We start from the raw sequence: 25,499 nt of genomic DNA on the forward strand, positions 1-25,499 counted from the left end.
TTGCAGACCGGGTAGGTTATGCCTGTCACTTTCTACAAAACCTTTAGAGCTCTTGTATACGAGTTGGCCTTAAAATTAACTTTTCCAAAATACAATACATGACCAACCTTACTGGCCAAAAACATTTTAACTAATGGCACGCAAATTGAATAAGTTTATACCTATAAGTATCTGGGCTACGACATTAAATTAGGAAGAGACAATCAAAAAACAGAGTTAAACAGGAAAATAGGACTAATATGAGCAGCTTACGGAAAACTGAGGGAAGTCTTTAGATCAGATATTCCCATGTGCTTAACAAGAAAGGTCTTTGATCAATGTGTGCTTCTAGTTCAAACGTATGGAGCAGAAACATTGACCCATACCAGAAAAGTAATCAATAAGATATAAGTTGCACAGACAGCAGAGACAATGTTTCAAATCAAATAGTTCGGAGAAAAACTGGTATCGGACGACGTTATAAGAATTACAACGCCGAAATGGAATTGGGCAGGACTTATTGCCAGAGTCAGAAATGGAAGATGGACCAAGAAATTTTTAGAACGGAGACATAGACACGATGCTTATCGTAATCGAGGACGTCCTCCAACAAGGTGGTCAGACGACATCAAGCACATCTAACACAACTGGATTCAGGGTGCTCAAGATCGGATGCAATGAAATTATTTACGGACCTATATTCAGCAGTGAATTCAAAATGGCTAATGATGATGAATATCTAAAGAAGAGTATGAGAAGTAATTGCTGTAATGTTGGATTTAGATAGGAAACCACCAAGCGATCTCAAAAAGATGTGAAACATGTACTTGTTTTCTTGTTTATTATGTTTTTGTATTGAAAAAACAAATCTATGCTGTGGTTTCCACAGGTTTCGAACATACATCCTGTTGTTTATCAAATATTTGATTTCGTTGTTAATTACTTACTTTGCTCAAGACAATAGTGACTTTAGACCTTTCCCCTGATTATTGTCGTATTACACGGTTTTTGTTATTTACATTTCATTTTCCTTTCGGGATTAATCTCTTCTTGTCACATCTTCATTCTTCTGTAATAATTTCAAACTGAAATAATATTGCTATCAAATATCTTCATATGAGTTTTTAGTTATTTGGACTATCATTTCGTAGGTTTTTTATTTGCCTTTTATTTCTATAAATTTCGTTTGTGTAGTGGTCCTCAATGAGGCAAATTCCACAGATTTATCACAATATGATTTTCTACTTAATGTTTTACAAAAACAGTATATACACGAAAATGTATAAACACTTTTATTATTTCGGTATATTCTTGCATATATCTAAAACTTAGACTTCTTAATGAGAATTAAACACAATTAAAAAATTGCAAATACTTTATTTTGACAGTTCCCCTTCCAGATTGGAAGCTGTTTTGAAAATATACAAGATGTAATAAAAAAATTAGATGTTATTACATATGAACTGATTTTACTTCTGAATATCAGAAATCCAATATTCATATTTACATTTTTTTTTCTGCTTTTTATGCTTCTTCACAATCGTCGGTAACGCACTTTGTTCTCGCAATTTTCTTAAATAATTCTACTGACTTCTTTGCTGTCCTTGGTCGATCTGCATTTGAAAAGTCTACCTGGTAAAGTCCAAAGCACTCACTAAAAACAAGAATACAACAATTATTTCTCTTTAAATAAAATATTTGGGATATTACTTTAAGAATACCATAAAGTTACATAATATATAGACCAATCAAGTTAGTAAAAAGTAAGAATTTTTTCGACATAACTATATAAACGAGTTTGACAGTTGAAATGTCTAGTATGACATAATACAAGAAGGGTCATCAATTTTCTAGTAAAAATATTTTTAAATAAACAATCAAAATACCAAACTCACTATTTTGTTCATAACTTGAAAAGTTGTCTATTTAGACATTTGACTTCAACCAACTTTTTCAGAAAAAAAAGACAAACAAAATAAAGTAGGCTAAATTAAAATCCGTTAATAAATAAAAAATTTATTGCAAAATGAACAAACAAATTTTGCAAAATCTATTCAACCCATCTTTTGCATGCAATTCAAATGGAATAACACCATCAAATTCAGGTAGATTTTAATAAAATATTTTATTTCAAAAAATTTTAATAAGTAAAAAAATAGTCTAGTCGTCAGAGTCTTATCAACAAGCTGAATTTTGCCGAGAATATCAATTTGGGGACACCAAAGAAGATGCCAAAAAGACACCAAAGAAGATGCCACTTTTACCCCCGGGCTTCCCGCTAAGACCCCCTCTTAAGGTCGTTAAAACGCAAAAATGTCGATTAACCAAGAATCTGTCTGCCGTAAAAGAAAATGTTTCAAATAATAAATGTAGCCGAGATAATTTTGAACAAAAATGTTTAATAGCACTTGTGTAGAATTAATAGTTCTCTAAGAAACAATGTCTGAAGAGACCGGCGATTTTCAATGCCAGTTGGGCGCGCTAAATCAATTGGAAATAAATTTTTTGTCAATCAGACATCTATTAGTAAAAATTCGATATCCTTTGATCAGAGTGTCCCATCGACAAATTTCAAAATGCGTTTCAAGGTGAAGAGCTTTTGTATGCAATTTTTGTATTTTGCCGCAAATGAAGTAAGTTTCTATAAATCTGTTCAATAAATAAACGTTGCGAATTGTTTGCCAGTTTTTATGATTCTCGTAAGAATAATAAAATTTATCACTTTCATGGACCAATCGTAGTGAAATTTCCATTCTTAGAGAACAATTCTCAAAACATGAAATTTCAATTTTGAGTTGTAGCAATAAATATGGGGCATTTGAAATGTGACTAAAAAACGCAGAATTTAAACCTTTACATTACAAATGATCTCACGTCATGGAAAATGCCTCCAAGAAGACGGTTTTAGGTGTAATTTGTAGCAGAAGTTAGGTACTTTTGAAAAATGTACTACTGTAATTGAAAAAGAGCAGTTTTAAATGTTTTATATCGTTTGTAGTGTGAAAGTTTTATTTCAGCGTTTTTAAGCATATTTCAAATGCCTTACATTTGTTGCCAAAACTCAAAACTAAAATTTCATGCTATATGTTTTGAAGATTAGGCTCTACTAATTAAAACTCCATAGTGGCCTGTCAATGAAAGGGATAAATTGTATTAATCTCATGAGAATCATAAAAAATGACAAAATCGCGCCATGTTTATTTATTTAACATCTATATAAAAACTGAGTTTATTTGCGGCAAAATACAGACATACTCAGATACCCACTAAGCTAATTAAATGCATTGACGAAGAAACACTGCATATACTTTTAGATCTGTTCAACAAAGTATATACAACAGGAGTAATACCCGAATATTGGTTGCTGTCCACGTTTGTAACACCACCAAAGTCAGTACATGCGACATAATGCTCCCAGTACAGAAAAATTTCCTTAATAAGCCACACACTTAAGATATTTCTCAAAGTAATACATGGAAGACAATATAAAAAAAATAGAAGAAGATATAAATGACACCCAGTTTGGATTCAGAGGAGGACTAGGAACGAGAGAGGTTCTGTTCGCTTTTAACGTTCTCGCGCAAAGACGACTAGATATGAACCAGTATCTCTATGTCTGCTTTATAGATTATCAAAAGGCTTTTGATATCAGATATCAGAAACTCGTAAAACTGTTGAAAGAAAAGAATGTGGATAGTCGAGATATACGGGTTATTGTCAATCTGTACTGGAATCAAAAAGCAAAGGTTAGAATCGAAAATGTCGAAACAGAAACAATAGAAATCAAAAGAGGTGTTAGACAGGGTTGCGTGCTGTTCCCATTGATATTAAATCTGTACAGCGAAGCTATTTTTAAGGAAGCAATATTAGAGGAACAACAGGGTATATCAATACACGGAAAAATCTTAAACAACATAAGATTCGCAGACGACACCGCTATTTTTGCAGACATTCTAGAAGCATTGCAACGCTTAGTAAATAGATTACATCAAGTCAGTATCAAATATGGACTACAAATGAACGTTAAGAAAACCAAGTTCATGATTATTTCTAACAACATACAGTAGGAAGGCTAGATATCGAGGGAAACCAAGTAGAAAGAGTGAATAACTACAAATATCTGGGAACCTGGATAAATGAATACAATGACCAAGGTAGAGAAATAAGGACACGCATTGAAATTGCAAGACAAGCATTTATAAAAATGAAAACAACAAAAAACGGCGATTTTGTTGTTTATTTTGCAATAACTTTTTTGTTTATTAACCGATTTTAATTTAGTATATCTCATTTTGTGCATCTTTTTTTTACCAATCTCTATCTCTCTCGCTAAATCAGATCAGATTTTAAGTTATGATAAATAAAATAATGAGTTTGACGTTTTGATTGTTTATTTCAAAACATTTCCACTTACAAATTCCAAGACGAGAGTCTTTTTGTATTATCTCATATTACATATTTCAACTGACAAACGCGTCCATACAGTTGTGTCGAGTAAAAATCTAACTCAATTGGCCTAATATTGGTGTAACATATAAACAAAAATCGCCAAAAATTATAAAATATGCCTGATTCAGAAATTTTTTATGGGAGATTTAATATCATCAGCTAATTGAAGGTGTTCTAACTTGATTTACAAAACCGTTAGAATGACGGTTGTTATATTTTGTCTAATCTTCGTTTATTTTATTTTATTGAACTTTATAAAAACACCCGATAGATAGGTTTAATTTTTGTAAGTTTTTTCTCATGAAACCATTTTTGGTCGTGCTCAAAAATTCCAGTTATGTCAGGTAAAGTTCTGCCTCTTTACGTTTTGTTTGTGTTTGCAAATGCTCAAACAAGCCACATAATTTGCTCATTTAAAGAATTGACCGCTTTATTACTATCCAAAAGTGCCGTTACGATCTGCTTATTTCTATATTATCCCTTCAAAGCTGTTATCGAAATAGCGAAAATATCCCATTAAGACCACCCTAAAGTTTTGTTTTTCGGACCACACAGAAAATATGTGTGGTCCAAATCTTTTATCTATCTGAATGTTTTTTTATAAAAAAGCATAAATTTTCAGATGTATTTCATTTTCCGCTGTCCCTAAAGAAGAAGTTTGCCGTGTATTTCCGAGGCTCCTGTTAAGATTAAGATCTTTTTTATGCCTTTTGTTTCATCGCATATGTGACTTGTATTTTCTTTATCTAATTAGGTTCTCAGTTATCTTGTTGGTCCCAAGTTATGCCCTGATTGGGAATAAATTTTATCCCAATGCTATTACATTGATAATTCATTTTTATCCTGATTGGGAGTTCAAATCCCCTTGTCTCTGAGTATAGAGCACTCTTTTATTCGGCTGATACTAAGGTCAGCATCCAGTTCATCTGATTACCAGCTTTATCTAGTGCGTTTTCTTCTATTCTCAGCCGATTTACTTTTAAGTTCGTGCCATAATAGATGATTTCGAAAAAGTAAAGGCTGGATTCTTAAATAAACTTCCCACTCAACAGAATGATACTGCTAAGTATTATCCAATCATGAGGTTGGGGTGGGTCTTCGTTATCCAATAATAGCAGATGGAAGGGATGATAAAAAATAGTTGGGTTAAGATACGCAGGGCACCTAATAAGATCGAGTAAATACAATCCTCACAAAGTAATCCTATTATCGATGCCTATTGAGGCCAAGGCCAAGATTGAGCCAACAAATTGATATGTCTGACTTATGGAAAAATGTATTTCTCCATGTAATTATTGGGCCTCTTTTTATTTAACTATAATATACTTACGAATATCCTCTCATCCATTCGAAGTTATCCATCAAACTCCAAGCTGTGTATCCAATAACATTAACGCCATCGTCTAGGGCATCTCTAACGTTACTTATATGTTGCTGAAAATATTATAACCTATTAAATTTATTAGAAACAAATGCAAAATTTGTCTTTAAATGAACAGTGTATAAGTATACATATATTCACACAGATTCACTTGAAATTTGGTGAGAAAGTGCTCAAATAACAAAGTTATATATTGCCGATGTATGCTTCCACCCCAGGGATGGTTACACTCTTTCTCGGAGGTAGAAATTCTTTTGCGCAAAATAAAAACGGGAATTGATAAATGAATAAATTCTAAGTAACTTTCGTTCTATAGAGTTTTTTTAGAAAGTCAATACTGTAAAGCTGTTTATGGTTGAAAACAGTCAATTTTTATTGAAAATACATACGTTTTTTAACGGTTTTTATGAATCACTTAAAATTATACCTTTGATCGACAAAGTATGTAAAACAAAAGTGAAGCTTATAAAGAAAGAATGAGATTCATTTTTTACAAGATATTCTAGATACAATACAATATTACAAAGTGAAATATGGTCGGTGAAGAGAGACATTTGTTTTGTGAAAATTTGGATCAATGTATTCAACGGTAAATTGTAAGAAAAGAGTTGATTTTTCGGGGGTAATGATATTTATAAGTTTTTTACAGTCTATAGGCAAACCTTTAAAATGAGCACTACAAAAAGTCATTTGCATGTAAACTGGGTTACAGTATAAATAACCCACTATCCACCAGAATCAAAATAATCGTTTTACTTCTACATTACATTTTATTTTAGTGTTTTTAATTAGTTCCAGGAGTGTGACTGGTTTAAAATGCATTATTTTTGAAAAAAGTTATATTAAATTTTATCTTCTATTTTAAAAGTTTCTAAAAGATTGTTCTTTTTTTCAAAATAATTTAAATTCTTAATATATACGTAAAATATGAAAGAGTACAAAAATGCAGATTTTTTTTCAAAAAACATTGAAGATATCACCGATTAAAATGTATGTGTTGGTGTGAACACCCCCTGTTTCGAGTGCTTCAAACCTTAATTTTTTAAAATTGAAGAGTACTTTATTTTTAAAACTATCTATTTTTAAAACAAAAGTTTTTTTAACTTTGTAGTCGCCTTTAGGGGCTGAAGAGTTTAAACTAAAGAAATATCGTTTCATAAGCGAGGAATGAATTTTTAATTATCCACAGGGAAAATTAAAATTATTTTAAACTATAAATAGTTTTTTAAAGTGTTTTTTGCATTAAGGGATACTTTCTAGGGGTTAAAAACCATTGAAACATCATTTCACAAACGATAAATGAATTGTTATTGATTTGAATTCAAAAGTTAGGCCGTTTACATGGTAAAAAATTGCCATAACCGGTGGTTTCTAAGCATTGAAAATTTGTATAAAAGTACAAATTGCCAAATATGTTTATTTTACTTAATTCAATAATATTTTAATGCATAAAACGCTTAAACGTGTGTTTTCCTCTTTTTTCCACTTAGGGGTAGTTTTAACCACATAACAAAGCACACTTTGCCCATATATAACTTCTACAAAAGAGGGTAAGACAGGCTTAAATCCAAATTTTCAGTTAAATCGATGCATTCCGACAGAACTGGAAGGTAAGGTCCTATTTTTCGCCCAAGTAACTGGACTAAAATTAGACTCGATATAAAGGATTTCCAGATTAAAATTAATTGGCAAAATTACGAATCTACAACTCTCTGATATCTAAAGAAATGTAAATAAACTAAGGTGTACTTTTTTTATCACCTTCACTAGTTAATGACTATCTTCTTCTCATGGCGCCGTCTCCTTTCGACGTTGGCGATCCAAATAGCAATTGTAGTTTTGGAAACTGCTGCGCGAAAGATTTCTGCGGATGAGCGGTCGAACTATCTCCTCAGGTCTTTCAGCCACGAGTTCTGGTGTCTTCCTAGTGGTCTTTAGCCCTGTACTTTTCCTTCCAGTATCTTTTGCCTCTCAACACATGACCCAAGTATTGCATTTTCCTCTCTTTGATTATTCTTAGTAATTCTTTTTGTTTACACATGCGACGAAGTACCTCGACATTAGTAACTCTTTGTACCCATGAAATTCTCAAAATTCGTCTGTATATATACATCTCAAAGGCATCTATTCTTTTTTCTATATCAGAGTCCATTGTCCAACTTTCACAGCCATACAGTAAGACAGAAAAAACGTAACATCTTATCATTCGGATTCTAAGCTGCAGACTAACGTCTGATCTTGTAAAAAATGTTTTCATGCTCATGAATGCTTTCCTTGCTTGTTCGATTCTTGATAGGATTTCTTTTTTTGGATTACACTGACTATTGATATTTGCTCCCAAATATTTTATGGAATTTACCTGTTCTATTATTTGACCCTTGGCGTACACCTGTACGTTTATTGGTGTCTTTGAAAATACTAAAGTTTTAGTTTTGGAAACGTTTAGATGTAAACCGAACATTTCGCTGTGGTGAACTACCGCATTTATTATATTTTGTAGTTCTTGTGCGTTGCTTGCTATTAAGACGGTATCATCAGCATACCTGATGTTATCTATGCTGATTCCGTTAATCTTAATTCCATCTTAATAACTATGGGGAGAAAATATTCCAAATGCCGATTAAAAACCAAGCAAGAGAGATAAACATAAGCAGAGCACACAAAAACAACGTAGGTTATACTGATGCCATATTCGCAGGAGGATTTACAAAAACATCTGAATGATGTCCGTTGAATAAGCAAAGTATTTGGCCGAAGAATATTGATAAAACAAAAAGTATGATCATTAAAAGACAACAACAAAACGAGGACCAAATATAAGTGGATAATAAACCCGTGAAAATGCCTGAGATCACAAATTAGATATTTATATAGAAATAAAAATAAGAACACTAAGATCAGCAACGGTTAGATTCCAAAAATATTTATGCTGAAAGGAAATTCCTCAGTAAAGTACTACGTATCTTGTAACTTTATAAAGGTCCCTTTCTGTTGATTCTATTCATTTATTAACTTTCTCGTTTATTTTACTACTTTTATTCTATATTTGGCGCTTAACTTTCTATCTACTAAAGATTCTATCTAGTCTTTATTCTTTCATCTCAATTTTCTTTTATTTCAGTTTTATTTCCATTTATTACTCTTCGTACACCAGAATTCTTTATATTGGTAAGTCTTGACTTTAGTCTGTCAGTTTCACTTCAAAATAATAGAAAGAAATACATTTTTTATGTGTCTCTTTTGTCTATTTAAAGTGAGATTCTTGTTCCGAAATTCATATATGTTGTTTAAATCTCTTTTTGGTTTTTTTTTATTTAAATTCTAATTTTTCTTGTTCCCCTTTTGGTGAGACGTACCAAAACACATAGTGCACCATACATGGGATATGACATGGCTGCTACCATAAAAAGGCCAACATCTACCTGAAAACTACAACTCACAGTCCTGTATCGTATAGCTTACATCCAAACATTCAACTAAATGAAAGCAACAAGTACCTGAAGAGTATAACTTCACGTTTGGAAGTGACAAAAATATTTTTTGCCATAACCATATTTTCATATTTTGTAAAGCGTTAGGCAATATTTGCTATATATATTATATAAAAAATATTTAAAAATTCCTTTGTAAGAGATATAATAATAAAAACCCTATCGGGCTACATCACAGAACGTTTTCGGAATAACTATTCCATCATCAGTGCTATCTGGATGTACATGTTTGAAGCCACTAAATACATGGGTAAAAATACTTTAAATGTTATTTGATTATCTTTGAGTTACATTTTTGATAATTAAAAATTAGGACGTTTAAGTTACAATAGGAATTTATTACATGGCAACGTAAGACTCCACTGGGATTGCTAGTCCTTAGACGAAGTGTCTGTGAGGACTTGTTGATGGCAACTGTGCAAAATGAGTTGCTCTGTATCCGTACCATGCAAGTTAAACGTTTACTTCATATTCCAGTTTGGCGGAATTTTTAGTTTTTTGCAAATAAAAGTATTTGCTTCGTTGCAGCAGTCGTTGATTTAGCTGTTGATTCAGCTATTTGTTCTACTGTTGTGTCTTTATTTTACTGTCTTGACTTAATGTCAGGACATAGGAATAATCAGTCAGGAATAATCGTGAGTGATTTCGGCTACTTTTGACCACTTACGACGCCTGATTTTGGATGAATAATTTCATTTTTTGTTTGCTAAACTATAGATAGGAACAATTAGAAGAAGATAAAATAAAGAGAAAAATCTTCATAAAGGAGATATATACAATCTAATCTAGTAAATATTGCTCTTACCTGATAATAATCAGTTCTGATTTGGTCATCCAGTGAAGAACAATCATCTGATACACCATTTTCAGTAATGATTAGTGGTATATCCCCATAAGTATTTTTCAACCAGTTCAGAAGTTTCCTCATACCCCAGGGTACAATCTAGAATAATAACATTGAAATATGTAGTACAAAAATTAAAGATTTTACTTTCGCTATATTTTCACATAGGTCTATATTAAAGCTACTTTCTCTTATTTTCTTGCGAATAAGTTTTTGCCAAACATCTAGATCATAAAACTTGTACAGTCATATAAGGTAACGAAGATAAAATTTAAAACCGAAAGAAAAACTTACCCTTAACCAAGAAGAAGACGATTTGGGCCATTCCTCTTTCTGGTAGGTATCTACTTCCATATCTTCTTGCCAGCCGGAAACTACAGGAACGTTTCCTTGTTTTTTAGCCATATTTGCTGTGTAGTAATTCACACCAAGAAAATCAACAGAACCTTTAATGTCATCAATTTGTTCTTGAGTAAATTCTGGTAGGCGAGATTCTTTAAAGCCTTGAGCGGCACTTCTTTTAGCTATCACAGTTTTCATGACTTCTGGGTAATCACCGTTGACCAGGGCGTTGGCGTACCATCCGTACTGTAACAGAGTATTATTAGCATAGAATATCAGGATCGATCTGCAGAAAATTTTACGCCGATAACGATAAAACGATATAAAAAATAAGGTGCAATAAGAACTGAATGAAAATTGTTAAGGCATAAAAGAAAAAAATGTCAAATATATTGAACAGAAGATTAAGACAAGTTATGGAATAAGCTAAAAATGATATTGCAGAAATCTGAGAAAACGATCAGAATAAAACCTTCTACAACGAAAATAACAATGTTTTTATTAAATTTTTGAGTAAGTATTTAGTATGTTGCTTAAGATATTGGTAAATAGTAAAGTAAATAGAAATAATGAATTTAATTCATGAAACACCTTTTCCACTACGTTTTAAAATATATTTAAAAGTATTAACTATAGGCATAGGACAAATTTAAGTACATTGACTTAAGTTTTTGATAGTGATATAAAATACAGGGTGATATATTTAAAAATACAAAAAATTTATAATTTTTGACAATGATTTAAAAACTACGGCTACAACAGGTCGTTGCTTTTATACCTGTTTTCAATTATGCAGGGCGTTGAACTTGTTACGATTTTAATTGAAATTTGGTTATAACTTGTTAAAAAAAAATTACAGCTAGCGGCAAGATATCAACCAAAAAAGGCCAAACACATAAAAAAAGAAAGGAATAACACCAGCTTTTAGAATAAACAACAACTTAAACAAAAATATATTATAAACAACAAGATCCAAAGGAAACAGCACACTAACAGTATTATGTACAAACTTACATGTAGTGACTGCAAAAAAAAACTTACGTCGGTCAAACTGGTAGAACCTTTAACACACGTATAGCAGAACACAAAGGGGCTTTCAATGGTAGAAAAACATATTCTACCTACGTACTTCACCTTCTAGATCATATTCATTCTCTTAATGGCCAATTTCAAATTCTCAATATTCAAAATAAAGACCTTAAGCTATTAGAATCTATGGAAATTAATAAATGGAAAAATACAGATATAATTCTGAATGACCAACTTGTGACAAACAGCTCGACCCTCCTCAACTTATTCGATTAAAGATAATAAAGTGTAGACGCATAGTAAAAATACATCACTTAAGAAAGACACTCTGCCAAAGCAGCTGTAGTGATAATTTTTCGACTGTTCTAACAACCATTCAAATTTCGTCATTTTGTGTCATGTAGAACAATTTCACCCAATCATGTCAACATTAGACTGATAATTGCATTCAGTGCAATTTTCAATCCCTATGACAACACGATCGAGTTTGACAACTTCATCCAAATAAATTTCAAAATGTCACGTTTATCAAGAACACCACAACAAGATTATAAATATTATGCGTGGTAATAGATCTTCTATAGTAGAGAACAGTAACGAATCTAATGTTAACTTAAATTTTAATAATTGTACTTTCACTAACTGTACTTTTAATAAATAAATGTTTCGTTATGTTGAGTTATGATTTTTTTTTTCGAAAAATTATCCGCCGAATATCCCTCGGACATTGATGAATGCCTCATAATTTCATGACAAATTTCTCAAGCTCGTTGCTTGGTAACAGCACTCAGCCTTCGGCTTCGTGCTGTTACCAAGGAACGAGCTTTCGATTGTCATGAAATTATCTCGTCTGTTATCAATGTCCTAGGGATATTACTACTGATAATAAATTATAATAAATCTTTTTGAAGTTTTGAAAACAAAAGTTTTCAGTGTTTTATTGTTAGATCAAATTTTTTGTTTCTGCTTTCGATGAAATAAATAGTCGTCATCGTCATTATTAAAATTAATTTTGACTTACTGTAAAGTGCAGCATCCTATCGGCGGCTTCTTTATCTTCCTCACTGTCACTGTCTGGTTCAGCCCAACCACTGTCAATAGTTATTCCAACGTGACCTAAAAATGATAAAGAACTTTAGAAATTTTTAATTTGAGGTTTTAGAAAGTGATATCGCAAAGTGCACCACAAAAGATCATCATAGTTACAAGCTATAAAAATTATCATAGAAATAGGGAGCAAGAAACAAAATTTCATGGTCTATAGACTTAACATCCTTAAGAGAAACGAGGAAATACGAATAGGCGATGCAAAGTTGAATGACCATTCCACACAGTATGGCTAAGCTACAAACGAAAAGCAGGACAACTTTAGTGAGTATTGTCAGATAGGTAACTGGAGCAGTAATTTGAGTAACAAAGCTGTCATTAGATAATTAGCATTGTAGTCTTCTCTATTTGCATATCTCCATTTCTATGTTATATAACCATCATCGTCTTTTATTCCTTTCAGTAATACTGATACCTTTTTGTCACCAAATAACTAGTTGAACTCTATTGTTTCATCATTATCATAGTCATTAAAAAGCTCAGCTTGCTCATGTTGTGGTTCATCATTGCGCTTTATCAGCTCGAATAATTTGAAGTAATGATATTTCTCTGCTGGTCGCGGTCATCTGTTACATGCACTGCCTCAGTATACTGTTTGTTAAGAAGCTTTTTTGTAATGTCTGTCCATCGCTGTGGAGATCTGCCGCGTTAGCGTTGACTTTTAGGCTTTCCTTGAACCACCAATTGCTCCATTTTGTGATTACTTCGATGGGTATAACCTAAGAAATTTAAAATTCTAGAGTAAACTATAATTGTAACAATAAAACACTGAAAACTTTGTTTTCAAAACTTCCACAAAATTTATTTTAAATTCTTATCACTACAGCTGTTTCGGCTAATTGCCTTTCTCAAGTGATCTGTTTTTGGCATGGGTTTACACTTTATAGTCTCTAATGAAATAGGTTGAGGAGGGGAGAACTGTTTGTCTCAAGCTGGTCATTCAGAATTATATCTGTGTTTTTTAATTTGTTGATTTCCATAGATTCCAACAAAGATAGCTTAAGGCCTTTTTTTTTGAATGTGTAGAATTTTAAATTCGTCATTAAAAGAATGATTATGATCTAGAAGGTGAAGTGCGTATGTAGAGTCTGTTTTTCTATTATTGAAAGCCCTTTTATGTTCTGCTATTCGTTTATTAAAATTTCTACCTGTTTGACCAATGTAAGTTTTTGGGCAGTCGCCACATTTAAGTTTGTACACACCACTGTGTAAGTGTTTTTTATGTTGGCTCTTGTTGTTTTTAATATATTTGCCTAGGTTGTTATTTGTTCTGAAAGCTGGTGTTATTCCTTTCTTTTTTATGTGTTTGGCTATTTTTTGTTGATATTTTGCCTGTATATGTAATCGAGCAGAAGGTACTGGGTTTTTTCTCTGGTGGTGGAAATACTAAGTTCAGGGCTTTCTTGTGTAGTTTTTGATTTAACATTTTATTAATTGTTTGTTCGTTGTATCCATTGTTTACCGCTATTTGCTTAATGATATTTAATTCTGTCTCAAAATTGTATTTTGACATAGGAATTGCTGTTAATCTATGTAACATACTATGATAGGCTGCCAGTTTATGTTGTGTGGGATGGGATGATGAATTGTGAATAGTCGTGTCTGTATGGGTAGGTTTATGAAATATGGAGAAGTCATGTTTGTTTTTAAGTCTGGTAATTTTTAAATCTAAAAAATTTATGGATTGATTTTGTTCTGTTTCTATTGTAAATTCAATATGACTATGAAGAGAATTAATATACGATAAAAATTGGTCGAGTTGCCTGTTAGTTCCTGTGAAACATACCAGCACGTCGTCTACGTATCTCCACCAATATAAAAGCTGTTTGAATATGGGATGTTTTGAATCCATAAATCAGAACAATAAAGAAACAGAACAAAATCAATCCATAAATTTTTTAGATTTAAAAATTACCAGACTTAAAAACAAACATGACTTCTCCATATTTCATAAACCTACCCATACTGACACGACTATTCACAATTCATCATCCCATCCCACACAACATAAACTGGCAGCCTATCATAGTATGTTACATAGATTAACAGCAATTCCTATGTCAAAATACAATTTTGAGACAGAATTAAATATCATTAAGCAAATAGCGGTAAACAATGGATACAACGAACAAACAATTAATAAAATGTTAAATCAAAAACTACACAAGAAAGCCCTGAACTTAGTATTTCCACCACCAGAGAAAAAACCCAGTACCTTCTGCTCGATTACATATACAGGCAAAATATCAACAAAAATAGCCAAACACATAAAAAAGAAAGGAATAACACCAGCTTTCAGAACAAATAACAACCTAGGCAAATATATTAAAAACAACAAGAGCCAACATAAAAAACACTTACACAGTGGTGTGTACAAACTTAAATATGGCGACTGCCCAAAAACTTACATTGGTCAAACAGGTAGAAATTTTAATAAACGAATAGCAGAACATAAAAGGGCTTTCAATAATAGAAAAACAGACTCTACATACGCACTTCACCTTCTAGATCATAATCATTCTTTTAATGACGAATTTAAAATTCTACACATTCAAAAAAAAGGCCCTAAGCTATCTTTGTTAGAATCTATGGAAATCAACAAATTAAAAAACACAGATATAATTCTGAATGACCAGCTTGAGACAAACAGTTCTCCCCTCCTCAACCTATTTCATTAGAGACTATAAAGTGCAAACCCATGCCAAAAACAGATCACTTGAGAAAGGCAATTAGCCGAAACAGCTGTAGTGATAAGAATTTAAAATAAATTTTGTGGAAGTTTTGAAAACAAAGTTTTCAGTGCTTTATTGTTACATAAAATGAATTTCCATCAAGTAACGGTCGAATCCATCAATTATAAACTATAATTGCTTAGAGAGGTGCTCATTGGGTTTAATTTCATCTAGAATCGAGATATTCGTACGGAGCCGTCCATGGAATTCGAAGCAATCGTCTCCACGTCTATATTTTAAAAGCGTCTATGCGTGGTCTATCTGATCATGCCAGACCCCGTTTAGTTCAGTCATTGCTGCTCTTGCAGTTGTATGTGTCTCTAGGTGAGAATAGGTGTCTTATAAAGTGAGAGGGAGTCATAAACCAAGGAATTCATTAAATAAGTAATTTTTACGAAATTGAGAAAACACAACACAAGTATCGCGATTAGGTCGTCAAAGTCGTAGTACAGTCGTAGTAAGTCCTCTTAGGAATTGTCTCTTACGGCAAAGAATTCGACATGTGGAATATAAAATGTCATCTATAAATACTGAAGACAAACTCAAAGACAAAATAACAAAGAATTAGTAAAAATACCTTACCATTTTGAATGTGTCTGTAGCGTTTGTCGTACAAATTCCATACTTTGGCATGAGCTTTAATGACGTTATGGGCACACAAATATTCCCCTACACCAGGCGATAGAATAGCGGGTGCCATAGCTCCATTTCCGTATCCTCCTTGGCAGGTTTGTTTTGGTTCGTTAAAAGTCAGCCATAACTGAACATCTTCGCCAAAAGATTCAAATAGGAATTGAGCATAGTCCACAAATCTATCGACGATCAGTTCATTGGTCCAGCCTCCTATATTTTCTAAAGGTTGTGGGGTATCCCAATGGAACATGGTGACTAGCGGTACTATGCCGTTAGCTTTGAGTTCTTTTATCAGGTTTTTATAATAGTTAACACCAGCTTCATTTACTTCATTATTAAATCCTGTAATAAAAGATATACAGTTAGTATCGTTGTTATTTTTTTTATGTTAATTCCAAAAAAAGCAATAAAACATTAAGAAATTAACTTAAATAAGTAACTACATGACATAGGTAATGCTTTAAAATACAGTTTACATTGATTGAAATCTGTACCCGATTTAGAGGGTAATGTAAGTATTATTGATGGGTGAAATATTTATATACATATAATGAATATAATTTACCTGTAGGAAACACTCTGGACCACGAAATAGAAAAACGATAATGATTAACTCCCAACTCCTTTAATAAAGCCACATCCTCTTTATATTTGTGATAAGAATCGCAAGCTACATCTCCAGTAGCGTTACCGACAACTCGTGATGGAACCTCATGCGTAAGTACATCCCAAATGTTTTCTCCTTTGCCATCCTCGTTCCACGCTCCTTCAACCTGATAGGATGCCGTTGCTGTACCAAATAAAAAATATTCTGGAAAAGTTTTGTTGTTGAGTTCCTGCCCGCATCTAAAACAAAATAATAATATCATTACACAAACTATCTTTCTCTTTCTATAGTATTTTTCTTATTAATCGTTCAAGTTCTGGCATCAAATTAAGTTCTGGCATCAAACTTTGATTTTTTTTCTCTAAGGTTTTATTTTGAATTGCGTCTTAAAATCTTCGAAGAGAAGCAATACAAGACGCGTTCCAGTTTTCCAAGTTTTCCTAGAGAATAAAGATAATCCAATTGTTTATTTACATTGGCAAATGATGCTAAGCAAAACCAAATAGAACGCTTAAAATACAACGTTGAAGAAAATTAAGTGTAAATTAAATTTTAGCGACAAACTCGTCTCAGAGAGTTTGAGAAAAGAATTCATTGTGATTTTGGCGGCAATCCAGTTTAGGTCGCGTCTTGATGCTTACTTAGAATCTCGACGCGACAAGTCGCTTACTTAATCACACCTTAAAATGGTGTTTCTTCTTTCTAAGTTTTTGGTGTAAACTACGATGGTTTTCTTAATTTCTAGTTTATCTCTTGTTATCAAGATGATGAAACCTTTCGATCTGACACACAGTGTCCCTATTCGATGAATTCTTATGCTAGCTTGAGTTCAAGTTTAGTCTGGAACCTTTGGAATGCAGTTTCTTAATTTATTCTTCATTAAATGAACCCGTTTAAGACTACAATCGAGTGAAACCACCAAAATTCACTCACAAAGTTTTTGTAGGAAGAAACATGGAAAGATGAAAATGGGTGAAGTAACGGGTACGAACAAAACAAAAGAGAGTTACATACTGCTGAACTGAAATAAGAAACTAATTCAAGGCATTAAGGATATATTAAAAAGATGGCAAGAGTACATCCAAGAACGGATTGAATCATAAAATCTAGATCTTTATTTATAATGTGTTCAATTTTCAGCTATTGATGTTAATAAACAATGGAAATGTAATTTTAAGAAAAAATGTTATATTGGTTCTTACTGGTCATGGAAGGTTTTTTTAAGATTGTGTTTTTTCACCACATTTTCAATGAGCCTATTTACAAGCGCATGACATAAAAATAGTAAAGTTATTATAAATGTCTGTAAGCTAAAAATTCAGCACTTTTTTAAACGGTTTTTTTTAATAAAAATTTTGGTAAAGTCTTAAAAAATTTTTATTATATCTTAAAACCGAAGCCTAATTAAATCGATTGCGATCTGCTAAATATCTCTAGAGTCACTGTTTGGATAATTACACTTGCTTAAATAATCTTTCTCCGAGATAAACAAATTGAATAACTTACAAACTATTGGGTCGAATTAGCTGAACTTTAGTACACTTCAATAACTCATTAATTACCATAATTGATTATTAACATATATAAATTACTGCAAAACTAAGTGGTTTTTGCAATTATTTCGGTTATTTTTTTATGTATTTTATTTTAGAAACTCGCAAATTAAAGAACTTTTTCGGATCTACAACTTTCATTTGAACCATTTTTCTCTAAATGTAGGTATAAGAAACGTTTTTAGGCACAAAAATGATATTATCCTTAAAATTCCGTATAAGATTTTACGTGAAATCGATGATTTTTCACAGATAGACTAGGATAATACTAGCAGATCACCGAAAGACCTCTCAAACGCTAGTGAGAAAGTTGGACATGGAATCCTAACGTAGGCTACAACTTTGAAAAAATAATTTCTGGGGAAAAAATAAACAGAGAGAAATCAACCAAGAGCTACAGAATGGAAAATATCACGAAAAAATGGGAATATCTGAAGAAAGATATGCTTTGCAGATATATAACAATTCAAAATATCTAGAATACAAATATTCTACCGAACAGCTGGTAGAAATGATCAGCAGACATTTTGAGGAAACGTTGGAAGACCACGTGATTTTGAGAAATTATCAAGATATTGATAGTTTGTGCCAATTCCTTCAATTAAAAGAAGCAAAAAGGAAAGAAATGAGAAATAGAAGACAACATGACCAATATAATGGACCGGAAAGAAGGTATTCATCAAATTATGACCAGAGAAACCGACATCCCAGATCAACAAACGAATATAGGCCGAGAAATTACAATAATTACAATAGACAACAAAATTACGATAACCGGAATGATACACAAAATAGAACAAATGAAAATCACAACAGGAATAGAGATGCACAAAATCCTCCGAATAGGAATACGAACGAACAAAGGGACGATAGAAATAACCAGAGCTTCCAACAACAAAATAGAAGGGAGATGAATCATGTAGCAATAGGAAACGACAGACAAATTTCTAATTCTAATCTAATATTTTTAGATGCATTTATAAAACATAAAGCGATTAAAATTGTGATTGATTCTGGATCGGAGATATCGTTAATCAATAAAAAACTAGTAAAAGAATTAAATTTGGACAGATTTGTGTATAAGATTCCTAGGGTTGATTTAGTGGGTGCAAACAATAAAAATTTGACGACAGTAAACGAAGGCTTGGGAGTACAGATAAGAGTGGGAAACAAATTCCATATTATGAAATGTGTGGTGATTGAAGATTTAAATCATGATATGATAGCGGGAATTGATGAATTGAGGAAAAAAGATATCACCATAAATTTTTCGGAAAATAAACTGGAAATCAGAGCAGAACCAGACAACACAGGAGAAGAAAAGCAAACAGATAGGAAAACAAATTCTGGAAGGATCAATGCACAGGAAAAACGCAAAGAAATCGATATGACTGTAGAGGATAAACCGAAAGTACAAGAACAAGATCTAACAGAAGAGAAAAAGAGAAGGAAGAAAAAGAAGAAGAGTTCGAAAAGAAAGCAGGAAAATAAGATGGAGACCAGAGAAAAACAGGAAATAGAAGGTACAGAAGAATTGTTGGCAACCGACGATAAAACAGAATGGAAGCAGGAAGAAAAAGAAGGTATCATCAGAGAAGTGAAAGGAATAGAAACATGGTGCTCGGAATACCAAAGGGAATTAGAGGATAAAAAGAAAACAGAAGAAAAAATGGCACTGATGGACGAGAATCCAGAATTTTGTGAAGAAGTATTATGGACAGTGAACACATGTGAACAAAAGGTGGATGAAAGAAAAATAAATTGTGGAAAAAACATGGAGAAGGAAATAGAGAAGATTTTAGGAAACCATGGAGATTTTGTTAATAAAGTAAATCAAGTGGTTAAAAATTATGAACTTTCTTTTAAGGGAAAATACTTGGAAAAATTTAAAACGAAAATATATCCAATCCCGTATAAAGACAGGCAATATACGGGGTATTTTAACATTCACGACATTTATCAGTATCATAAGTAGATTTTAATAACATAGTGAAATGATTTGATCCTGGAAAACTTTTGTCATTTTAAAATTTAACAAAGAGTTTTCGGCAGATCAAATGGCGGGGATTTGTTATGATATGTAAAATCAAGAAAATATTGGTTTGTTTAAAATATTTCAAAGTTCAACAAAAAATTAAAATAATTCAGAAAGTATAACCAACAAACATTTCTAAGAAGGAAAGTTATTAAATTCTTGGATTATCTGTACTAAACAAAAAGTAAGCTTTACATAAATTATTTCTTTGTAATACTTCAGTTGACCCGCATAAGTTTAAGTGAAACAAAAGACAAATTAAAACGGGTTTTTACAAATACATTAGTGCAGTGATTAAAGACAATAGAAGATATTTTATAAAGAGGTTTTTGTTAGTTTTAAGAATTATAGAAAATAATATTTGTAAATAAGTTTTAGGAAATTTTATAATTATAGGTAAAAATTTGTTTGTTATCGAAATGAAAAAATGGGGAATTGTGACGAGTTTTGATTGGCGGAGATTGAAAAAGGTGGGATAAGGAAAGTTTAGCTAGATTGAGGAGAGAGAAAATATAGGCAGTTGGTTTCCAAGTCTGTGAGAGGAACAGGGATTGTTCTCTGGCGGTTCCTGAAATGTAGCAAGCAGTAGTGTGGAATGTTAGTGAGTTTTTGTGGAGTTAGTGTATCTGACAGGAGCTGAAGCAGCAAAATATTGTAAGTCATATTTCTCTACTTATATTCCAAGAGTCACTGTTCAGGCCAACGAGAGATTCAGTTTATCGTAAAGAGAAGATATTCCAAGAGTCATTTTTCACTCGGGCCAACGAGAGATTCAGTTTATCGAGAGGAGAAAAGGCTATCATAATTTGAATGATTTGTGCTTTTGAAGGAGATCATTAAGGACGATATACTTGCAACAATCTGTGTAAGATTGCTGATTACATAGGGAGCGGTTGAGAGGAGATAATACAGTCTATAAGGAACAAGGATTTGGACCACTCATCATCAGAGAGAGATATTTTGTTTTCTGCAGTTTTTCTTTTATTGATAACACAATTTTTACACTTAATTTAGAAAGGATATAAATATTTTGATTAGGAGAGTTAGAATAGTTCGGAATTTTAAGATTTCAATTAATATTGTTTGTACCATTAATTTTTGATTGTTCACGTACGGAGAACAAAATTTTGAGAATCCTTATATGAGATTTGTTTATTGAAAACTTTTGAGTGTGAATTATTTCATTATTTTTATTTCAATATATAGTGTTAGATCATATGTGTTTTTTATTGTTCCGGTATTCTCTGGACCTTACCTTTCACATGTAATAGCATAGATATAGAAGCACGAATTGAACCCTGAGATAAAAGAATTAAAAATTGTGATAGAGTCATAATCATATCATTTAAATAATATTAATTATTAAAACAAATTAATTAGCTAATTATTGCTTGGCGCACCAAGACTTTAAATATCACAATAATATATAATATTGCATCAAGATCATGAGTTAAATAAGTATAGTGTATATCTACAGGAGAACCAACTTATTGGCCTACAGATCAAAATAAAACACCAGATCTCTTAGATGTCTGTGTGATTAAAGGTATAGGTATCTATTAACTATTCAGCAGTAGAATCATGTTGGGACCTTTTGCCAGATCATTTCCCCATTCTAATTGACCTAGACTTCAAAGTCATACTGAGAAGTAAGCCTCCAGTCATAACCAATAATCAGACAAACATATTATTGGAACATATAAGTGCACTTACTGAACAAATATCAATGAACTTGCCACTCAAAACAGAAATACAAATTGAAAATGCTGTACAATATCTTACTACTTCCATACAAAAAGCGGGATGGAGTGCTACTCCTCAACAGACAATATGGAAGGAAAGCATAAATTGTTCTCTGAGTACAAAAAACTTGATTGAAGAGCAAAGAATACTTAGGAGAAAGTGGCAAATCACACACGCACCTATTGACAAAGCAAACCTAAACAGAATTACCAGAAGACTTAAAAATCTTTTAAAAGAAGAAAAAAATAAGGGGTTCCAAACTTATCTAGAAAATCTGACGCCGTTCAAAGATACAAACTATTCTTTATGGAAAGCGTCGAGAAAAGTAAAAGGGCAACAAGACGCCATACCTCCTTTAAAAAATGCCAAAGGTAAATAGGTAAGAACTTCTTCTTCTTCTTCTTTAGGTACCGTCTCCTCTAAGGAGGTTGGTAATCATCACAGTCATTTTCACTTTTGAGATTGCAGCTCTGAACAAGTTGACGGAACTGCAATTATACCACTTTCTCAGATTGATTAGCCAGGAGATGCGTCTTCTTCCAATACTTCGTTTTCCCTGTATTTTTCCCTGCATTATGGTTTGTAGCAACACATATTCATGATTTCCATTTCATTTGTCATCTTTCTGAGATTTTTTTTACGGTCTACCCAACTTATTTTTAATATTCTTCGGTAGGTCCACATCTCGAATGCTTCAAATCGATCGCTTACCTCTTTCTTTAAGGTCCAGGCCTCCACCCCATACAGCAGCACCGAAAACACATATGAACGTAATATTCTTATTTTGAGTTGCAAACTAAGGTCTCTACTGCATAGGTAAGAACAGATACATAAATCCGAGACATTCGCAGAACATCTTTCGAAAATATTTAGTCCATTTACCAGAATAGTGCCTCTAGAACAAGAAGATCCACTTCATCCTTTTCTTGACGCTCCATATTAAATTGAACTACCAATCTCCCAATTTAATATAGGGAGGAGCCGGGATACGACCTCATTAGAGGTAACGTTCTTCATGAACTAACCCATGATTGCTACAGAATAATAACACTATGATCTTCAATGCTATATTAAGTCTGCATTACTTCCCTTTGCAATGGAAAGTGGAAAATACTCATTCAAAAATCTGATAAAGATCCAAAAAATGTCAACTCATAACGACCGATTAGTCTACTCCTAGTCATTTCTAAGGTTTTTGAAAAACTTTTGTTGAAAAAAATCAAACCAATATTGGACAAAAAGGGTCTTATACCTGACCATCAATTTGGATTTCGTAACCAACACGCTACACTTAAACAAGTTCACAGATTATACACGACAATAAGAACTAGTCGCGAAAACAAGCAATATTGTACTGCATCCTTTTAGATGCCTCTCAAGCTTTTGACAAGGTGTGCACACAGGACTTCTGTTTAATTTTAAGAAAAACCTACCTTACACTTACTTCAAACTGCTTAAATCATACCTTACAGAAAAAAGATATGTAGTAAGGTATAGTGAAGCCTATACAAAACTCTATCCCATCAAATCTGGTGTAACTCAGGGGAGTTCGCTCGGATCGGTATTGTACCTGATATATACGGCTCAATTACCAACAAGAAGTAACCTAAAGCTTGCAACATTTGCAGATGAAGACTGTGAGGTATCGTGGAATACCCAACGGAAGCGAACCTCTTATGATTTTAAAAGGGTTGTTTGGGCTTGTAAACCTTTCCACATTGCTAACTGAAAGATTTTGTCTATACCCTAAGCCTATTCTTTAGTTATAGATATTTAGACTTTTAAGGAAGCTTATTCAAGATGAACAAAACGATAACGGAGAACATCTGATTGAATTAGCGAACTAAACAACCTAAAAATTACCAATGGATTCTTCAGACATAAAAATATTCATAAATATACAACGCAAGAAACACGAAAGCTAAAATCGATAATATACTACGTAATAGTCAAACAAGATACCACAATAAAGATAAAATATGTGAGAGTCACAAGAGGAGCAGAATGTGGAACTGACCATAAACTACTGACAGCAAAAATAAATGGGCATTAATTGGAAACATAACAAGACTCTCTCTACAAAAGAACCGTTGAACACTATAAGAGAAAAACAATACAATATGGAACTACTCCAAGAACAATCAATAAGAGAACTATACAAACAACGTCTAGACCAAAAATTAAAAGTTTAAAGAATTAAAGTAAATCTCTCAAAATCTACACATATTACATTTACTCTAAGAAGAGGTATATGTCCACAAGTTAACCTCGTTGGACATCCTTTACTCCCACTCCCAAAAGATGACGTAAAATATCTTGGCATTCATCTGGGCAAACGATTAACATGGACAAAACATATATGAACGAAAAGACTACAACTAGGATTTTTTTACAGAAAACTACTGGATGCTGGGAAAAAATTCATACCTATTTATCAACATAAAGCTGCTGATATACAAAGTAATAATAGAAGCCGTTGGGTCATACGTTTCGCAACTCTGGGGATCAGCTAGCAGATCTAATGTTGAAAATGCAAAAATTTTGATCTTAAACTATAAGGATAATCGCTAATGCCCCTTGGTATATCCAGAATGACGCCTTACATAGAGATCTGCAGGTACTAACAACCTCTGAAGAGTGCAAAAGAATTTCTGAACAATATCAAAACAGAATGCGCGTGCATCCAACACGCTGGCATACAATCTTCTCAACAACCAACAAGCGAAGAGATTGAAGCGATATGATTCCTTGGACCTACCAAACCATTCCTACCAGTGCCTACAGTAGTGGAATCTACGCCTTCAACAGCGCCCAGTCATTGTGATCTGTGCCTATTTTAGTATTCGTGTTCTCGTATCTGTGTATGTGCGCATCCCACCGGTAAACAAGCCAATATTTGTGTTCTGATACTTTGGTCACTGGACTTTACATCTCTCTGGCATTGCTAATACAAACAATTTTACTTTTTATTGTGAAACAGATTGTAAAAAATCTTAGATGTTAATAATAGCTAAGATATTATGAACTTTATAGTTCTTAGCTATGACTAAGTCATAGCTAAGAACTATAAAGTTTAAACATGTATAGTTGTAATGGCAAAAAGTATGGCAATATATAAGTGATATCGTGTGTATAAGATCAACTAATCAGTAGTGTATAACGCTCTACCTAAAATACGTAAAAACTTATTTAGCGATGTAACTTACGTTGCAGATATCACAAAAACACACAACACCCAAATGTTTTGCCGAAACATTGTTGCTACATTTGCAATTAATTTGAAAACCACCTTGAGTTATATAGCCAATGAAGCAGATAATTCCCTGGTCTTATCAAAGATTAAAAAAATACTTGACAAAAAAAATCACACGTACTACATCTAAGACATAATATTGTGTTTTTTGTATTTTTGCAATTAGTATTTAACGAACCACTTTAGATATTTTTAGATAATACCCAGGATTTACGTCAAAAATTTTTTGTTTAAAAAAATTGTGACTCTTTTTGTGCTTTTTTAAGGTTACTACATGGTAGCAATTTGAAACTTTTCCCACTGTTAATATCTTTGTTTCTG

The 25,499-nt window shown here is 32.5% G+C and overlaps 1 protein-coding gene across 1 annotated transcript; it reads right to left on the minus strand.

The window, feature by feature from the left end:
- Positions 1–1,336: 1,336 nt before the first annotated feature.
- LOC140445194 (myrosinase 1-like) lies at positions 1,337–25,291 on the minus strand. The gene is made up of 8 exons (XM_072537083.1): positions 25,132–25,291; positions 16,553–16,833; positions 15,937–16,329; positions 12,537–12,631; positions 10,439–10,732; positions 10,106–10,243; positions 5,759–5,862; positions 1,337–1,633 (listed from the first exon to the last, which is right to left on the minus strand). The coding sequence occupies exons 1-8, from the start codon at positions 25,179–25,181 to the stop codon at positions 1,504–1,506; spliced, it is 1,485 nt and encodes a 494-aa protein (XP_072393184.1). The 5' UTR covers positions 25,182–25,291; the 3' UTR covers positions 1,337–1,503.
- Between the last annotated feature and the right edge of the window lie 208 nt (positions 25,292–25,499).

Source organism: Diabrotica undecimpunctata, chromosome 7 (assembly GCF_040954645.1).
Source record: "Diabrotica undecimpunctata isolate CICGRU chromosome 7, icDiaUnde3, whole genome shotgun sequence".
Classification (NCBI taxonomy): domain Eukaryota; kingdom Metazoa; phylum Arthropoda; class Insecta; order Coleoptera; family Chrysomelidae; genus Diabrotica; species Diabrotica undecimpunctata.